Source organism: Pholis gunnellus (genome assembly GCF_910591455.1).
Source record: "Pholis gunnellus genome assembly, chromosome: 16".
NCBI lineage: Eukaryota > Metazoa > Chordata > Actinopteri > Perciformes > Pholidae > Pholis > Pholis gunnellus.
Genome location: NC_136543.1, coordinates 13,771,637 through 13,778,260, shown reverse-complemented (window position 1 = coordinate 13,778,260; position 6,624 = coordinate 13,771,637). Strand labels below are relative to the sequence as shown.

The 6,624-nt window shown below is 43.9% G+C and overlaps 1 protein-coding gene across 1 annotated transcript; it reads left to right on the top strand.

Annotated features, from left to right (window-relative positions):
• Positions 1–2,343: 2,343 nt before the first annotated feature.
• hoxa1a (homeobox A1a) lies at positions 2,344–3,764 on the top strand (the record flags this gene model as incomplete). Its single annotated transcript, XM_079175682.1, has 2 exons — positions 2,344–2,954; positions 3,401–3,764. The coding sequence occupies 2 exons, from the start codon at positions 2,344–2,346 to the stop codon at positions 3,762–3,764; spliced, it is 975 nt and encodes a 324-aa protein (XP_079031808.1).
• Between the last annotated feature and the right edge of the window lie 2,860 nt (positions 3,765–6,624).

The window sequence follows — 6,624 nt, the reverse complement described above, 5'->3', positions numbered from 1 at the left end:
TTTCCACTTCAACAGCTTTATGTGTAAGAACAGCAAAAACAACCACCGGTTGCGACGCTGGCCTGTACGGATCGATTCAGAAACTCATACACAAACTGGGTGTTCAGCGGCGGTTTATCGAATAATCTGGAAGCCATAAGAAGCCAATCGACTGGTTTAACATAAATCTACTGGGTAACTCGAGTATGTGTTTGTTTAAGGAGGGGGTATAGTGGTGAAAGGGGGGTGGCAGATCCTCTACACTGCACTCCAGCAACCAGTGACTAACCACGGGGCCAGCATAACCAAATCATTCCGAGACAGCGCGCCTTTTCTGCTCACATGTGTTCACACAAAGAGCCAAGAAAGCTCCAAGGCCTGGCGAAGTTTTCACAGGCAGACAAGGCAGGATCTCCTGCGCCCACTCACTACTGTTGCAGAGGCAGCTGGGAACACAGAGAGGAGGGAGGAGGGGGGTATTGACCCCACTGCGCTTTTTTTTCACTGGTGGGAAGTTTGCATCACCTTCTCACTTTCTATAATGTTCCATGAGTTTGAAGGAGCTGAAAACCGTTTTCTATGAATTTGAAAAGTGGGCCATTTCTATTTAGGCTTATATTTAATCTTGTTTACATCTAAATCCAAAAGCAGTGGTAAAATAAGTTTTCCGTTCCTTTACTTAAGTAAAAGCAGCACTACACTAACACTCCGATACAAGGGAAAGACATTTTCAAACTTAGAAGTAGTATTGGCAGGTTATATAGGGCAGCATAATACCCACTGCCAGTGTTGCCGAATCACATAGCCTATAGTATCAAGTTATTATTACTGATATTGCAGCTCCATTTCAATACTGCAGCTGGTCAAGGTGCTTCTAAATTTAATTTATTTGTAGTCCTGTTCTGTAGGCCTACTCCGTTCAGCCTAAATGTTATTTTCTTTATATCTATCTATCTATCTATCTATCTAAACACACTTGACATATTTGGGTGTTTAACCACAGACGACCATTGGGGGCGCTCATCCCTCCATGTGATTCTCTCCTCCCCCTCCTTCCCTCCCTCTTTCGCCTTCTCCCCTCTCCGTTCTTTTCCTTCCTCAGTGAGAGGTTGTCTCTGCACTCTGCTATCTCCCACGCACGCCCCCCCCTACTCTGTCTTTTTTTTCAGCGCAGCTTTTCGCCATTAATTCCAAGCAATAAAGCAACAGCTTTATTTGATGAACTTAACAGGATAATCAGCCCACAGTCGCACCTCGGGCTGTATGTGCGCATTAGCTCTACATCGGGCCTCGCATTATCAGATCATTTGATCACTACACATTCATAATGAATACATGTGGGAGTGAAATGAGAGTAGATGGCAGACCCTATGACCCCGGGAGAGGAAAAATTAATACTAAATCATCTTAATGTTTGATGGGTTTTCTTGTCGTTACTTCACCTGTGACCTCCCAGCAAGTACTGAAAAGCAACCAAACATTTCTAATGCGACCTTGATGGGGAGAAAAGTTATTAGAAAGCTCTCTTTGATTGAAATCGGGTACTTTTTGCCTGTCAGGGGAGAGACCTTCCTGCCTCTCCCTCATTGTCACACTGTGAACATATTTGCTGAGCAAATCCCTCACGGTGTTAAAGCGTGAAACACTTCGCATTGGAATGGGACACTAATGGCGCACATAGCCTGTGGCAGTGGCAGACACACACTGAGCTATCCATCCATCGAGGAGAGAATGACACCATTATACATATGACATCACGGCTGTTTCGCGCGGGCGGATACAGACACCCAATGAGGGCACAAGCACAACCGCGTGCGCGCATATGCATCAACACATACACGCACATACACTTATTCTCCTCTCTATTCCAAAAATACCGTACCTGAGGTCAGAGTGCTAGGTCGTCCTCATGTAGAGGTTGCAGAGGGTGAAGCGTTAATCTTTCCCCGGGTGGGAGAGCGCGCAGCGGGGGTTAGAAGACGCCGAGTTTGCCGTTCACCGCTCTTCATGCGACCCCGGAGCTGTCCACCACCGTCTGCCTCCCAGCTCATTGTTTGCACGGCCAATACATTAGTGGCGACGCGCGTCACCTTGATCGACGAGCGCCTGGAATTTAAATAGCCACTCAAACACCAATCTGTCACCGGCTAAGGGGATAAGCACAAGTACCTCACTGGCTGACCCAGGCCCACGTGACAACACCCGTTCATTGATATCGGCCCGTGCGCCCCCCTCCCTCCTCTGATAAGGACACAGTATAGGTAAAGGTTGGCACGGTCACTTGGGGTAAGAGGGGAGAGAGGAATAGATCAGAGGGTGTCTGTAGAGCGGACGGTCCCTCGGTCCCAGTAGAACAATGCTACAATGAGCAGCTTCTTAGACTACTCGGTGATGAGCGGCGAAGGTGGCTCATGCTCTGTCAGAGCTTTCCACTCGGACCACGGGATTACAACTTTCCAGTCCTGTGCAGTCACTGTCAACAATTGCGGGACTGATGATCGCTTCATGGGGAGCAGGGCTTCCCCTGACGGCATCCCTCATCAGCCGGGGTCATACCAGTCTAATACGAGCTCTCTGGGTCTCGCCTATGGGGCCCATCCGGCCTGCAGCTCCAGCTATGGACCCCAAAGTTTCTGTACAACGTATAATCATTACGCTCTCAACCAGGAAGTAGACTCCGCAGCGGGATTCCCTCATTGCAGCCCACTGATGTACTCTGGTAACATTTCCTCCTCCACGGTCTCTCAGCATCGCCAAGGTTACAGTGCCGCCCCCTTGGGTCAACTGCAGTATGCCCATGCTGCCTACGGCGGCGGGCACGAGCAAGCAGCCCCTTTTCCTGGGTGCTCAAACCCGCTGTCACCACTGCACGCAGCTCACCTCGACGCTTGTTGTTCACCTCTGTCTGAGGGCGCATCTTCTGCACAGACCTTCGACTGGATGAAAGTCAAGAGAAACCCTCCAAAGACAGGTGCGTGCCAATGTGCAGTGGCAAAAAATGTACATGTCTATAACATTGGCTTACAAGTGATCCAAGCTCTTTAAATGTAAATGATGTCAGACAATGTTGGTAGATGTTTGTGTGTGGGACACACTGGAAAATAAACACATTTAAAGCCACGTTGTGGAGTTAAAATTGTATACTTTATTGACATTTGGTGATTGCCTTGTTTATAGTTATGCTATCTTATAGGAAAAGACAGAAAGCTGGAAATAACTTGTATTGTACAATGAAGTTTCACAGATGCTGTATTCTAGTGTTATATCCGTTAGACCGTATGTGCACATTAGGCTACAGCATATTTCAGACACAAACAGTTAATAGTCAAATAACTCATAAGTGCTGAGAGCAGACAACATGTATACGGTAACTTTGTTTTTCTCCAAGTTAACAGGGATTTGTTTCTCTGTCTGCAGGCAGGTCTGGGGAGTACGGTTATGGGGGTCAGCCGAACACGGTCCGAACCAACTTCACCACCAAGCAGCTGACGGAGCTGGAAAAGGAGTTCCACTTCAACAAGTACCTGACCCGTGCGCGGCGCGTTGAGATCGCAGCTGCGCTACAGCTGAATGAGACTCAGGTGAAAATCTGGTTCCAGAACCGCAGGATGAAGCAGAAGAAGAGAGAGAAAGAAGGGCTGCTGCCGGCCAAAGCTCCGTCCTCAGACCCGGGAGAAAGCAGTCAAGAGAAAATGGACGATGGAGCATCAGGGAAGTCTATCTCACCCCCCTCTACTCCGTCTCCCGCATCCTCCACGGTGTCTGATCCTTACTCCTCCAACTAAGAACAAACTGCCCCCTTACCTCTTCGGGCCATGGCGGCCTATTCCAAAGCTCATCGCCAGTGTATCAAAGCCAGAGTCCTGTTGATGGATGACAAATGTGTACATTTAGGAAGGATTAATGCACTATGTGAAACTTTGGACAATAATATGGACCATTGCTGAGTTATAGATTTGTTTTATATTGTGTAGGCTATTGTTTTCGGAAGAACGATGACATTGCTGTCCAAACAAATGTAGGGCGATGGTTGAAAATGTGTCCACTTTCTTTTGAAATTTGACGTTATACGCGTTCCACCACGACTATGATGGTGCAAAAGATATCCAGCTCCTTCCTTACACCTGCTCCTGACCAGTGCGGCTGGATGTGCCAGTGTAAAGTCACAAAGCTGCCCACACAAACAAATACCTCAAATGTGCCAAAGTTGTGGGTGATTGAACTGGATGTGGTCAAGGAGGCATCACACAATCAAATAGATGACCTCGTTTATTAATCGTTATAGAGTGCATTGTCATACTACCTCCTTAATCACTGTCACCTCTGTGTTTAAGGCCTGTGTGTTTGTGTGCCACGACTGTTTGAATGTATATTTTGTGAGAATCGCATGATGCGTAATGCTTTCATGTATTATTAGCGGGGCGCTGAGTTTTATCAGTTGGGGAACTGGTCATGTAAGGCCATGTGTGTTCCAGGCTTTTATCTGTTGTCTATTTAATCCAGTGGAGCACTATACAATATGTTGTGTCCAGAGAGACGTTTACGGGTCAATCATGTGTATTAAAGTGCGTTTACCTCTAAAATAACTATTCATCTGTGTCATTGCTGAGGGGAGACACAGTTAGAGAGGCTTTTCTGAGTATTTCAAAGCAAGTCTTCCATCTAAATCCGCCAATCAGACCTTTATTCTAGCTCCACGGACAAAAAGGAATCACTGTCCATTTTCCCTTCGTTTGAGAAGCTGCATGTGTCTCTTTTACGCACCACAGATTCTCTCAATGTATGCGGCCGTGCGCGCTCCCGTCCCCGGGGTAAAGAGTTATTGGCATAATAAAGGCATGTTTATCCACGGAGGAGATGAGAGCGCGGATGTCAGCGTCATTTGTGATGACAACCTTATCGAGCTCTTGGCTTATTGAGGGGACAAAAAAGAAACTCTATCGATTAAAACATCGAGGTTAGGCTATCGACAAGGATGGGGACCCACTGGCCCTGTCAGCGTTAACTCCTCAGTTCGCCAAGTCACAAGGAGGTGTCATCTTCCCCACCGGATGACAAGATGAACAGTGAAATCTTGCAGCACTGCATGTCGCACAGTCAGCTACACATATTGGCTTTTACAAGTATTTCAGGTTCTATATTTACCCCTGACTTGTTAATCTGCTCTTTAAAGATATATGCATTTTGAATGAATAATGGTCATATTGACTCACATTAAAAGTGTAATAACTTTTATTAATATTCATTGATAAAAATCAAACACGTACCTCTAAACTGCATTTTAGACAGAACATTTAGTTTAGTTTTAGTTGTACTGGCATTTCTCAAGATAGTCTGCATCCTCTGTCCAGTTTCCATACAACAAATGTGTTTCCTGATTATTTTTCTATTTGAATTTCTTGTGTGCATGCTGCGATTCCATCATACCATAAAAGGCAAAAAAACAACAAAAAACGCCCAAAGAGCCATGATTAATGACAAATGTTCACCTGGGATCTACCTGCAGAAGCTGCTCTTTTGGAGCTGCGGAGACCTGCTAAGGCTGCAGCACAGGCTGCACAGTCTAATTCAGCAACAGCAAACATAGTAAGTTATGTAGCCAAACTCTTTTTTAATTATCTCACATTGTTTTATTTTTTATATATATTGTTAATGCGTTGTATCAGGTGTTTTTCCGACATTCAGGACAGGGCTTGCTGTCTATGGAACACGTGAAAAGGTTAGTTTGGTAATTTAAGACCCCCTTATTTTGTTGTTGGAGGAGTTGTTTCGGTACAAATAGTAAAGTACAAACGTGTTGCTCAAGGGGCCTGTTTGTCTTTCTCAGGTCAATCTGGATGAGAATGACGTGAAACATTATCTCTTTTATATCCGGGGAAAAAAACTATATGCAAACACTATTATTTGAACAAGAGGTCTGAATTTGAATCTAATGTCAATGCAATATATATTTCTAAATGTTTACTTTTTTAATATGATATAAAGAATACTTGTACATGTTAAAGCAAATGGGAATTTTTTTTGTTGCTGCGCCCTATTTGACAGATAATTTGGATTTTTTTTTGTTACATTATTTAACATATTTTAAAATTATAGGGATATTGAGAAGTTTTGATTGATAGGCGGATGAGACCACATGGATTAGATTTACAAAGCTTGTAAATAATTTATTTAATTTCGAAATGTTAGTCACATATTTAAACAAAGGAATAGACATTTCAATGCTAATATAGACTGATTTAAAAGTCTGTCAATTTTAACTCATTACGGCCACATCTCCGTAAATGTTCTTGACAAATTATTACTTATCAAAACTCATCCAAAAATGTTAGAAATACCAAGATTTAAAAAATGTAGGAAATGTTTATTTCCACCTATCTACATATTTATGTCTGCCAACGACTTTATTTAGGACCCACGAGAATTATATTTTTTACATTTTTCCTTTTAATCAGCAGCCACATTTATATCACATTTCACAGCGATTCCTCTAAATCTAAACATCTGGTGTTCTATCTTGCTTGCAATTACAAATCCCCCTTTGTGCAACAGGGACTGACAACATTTTGGCACATAGTTATTCATTTGGACACAGATTCTAATTTCTGATTTATTCTGTGTGTAGCCTACGTGTTTGTGTGTGTC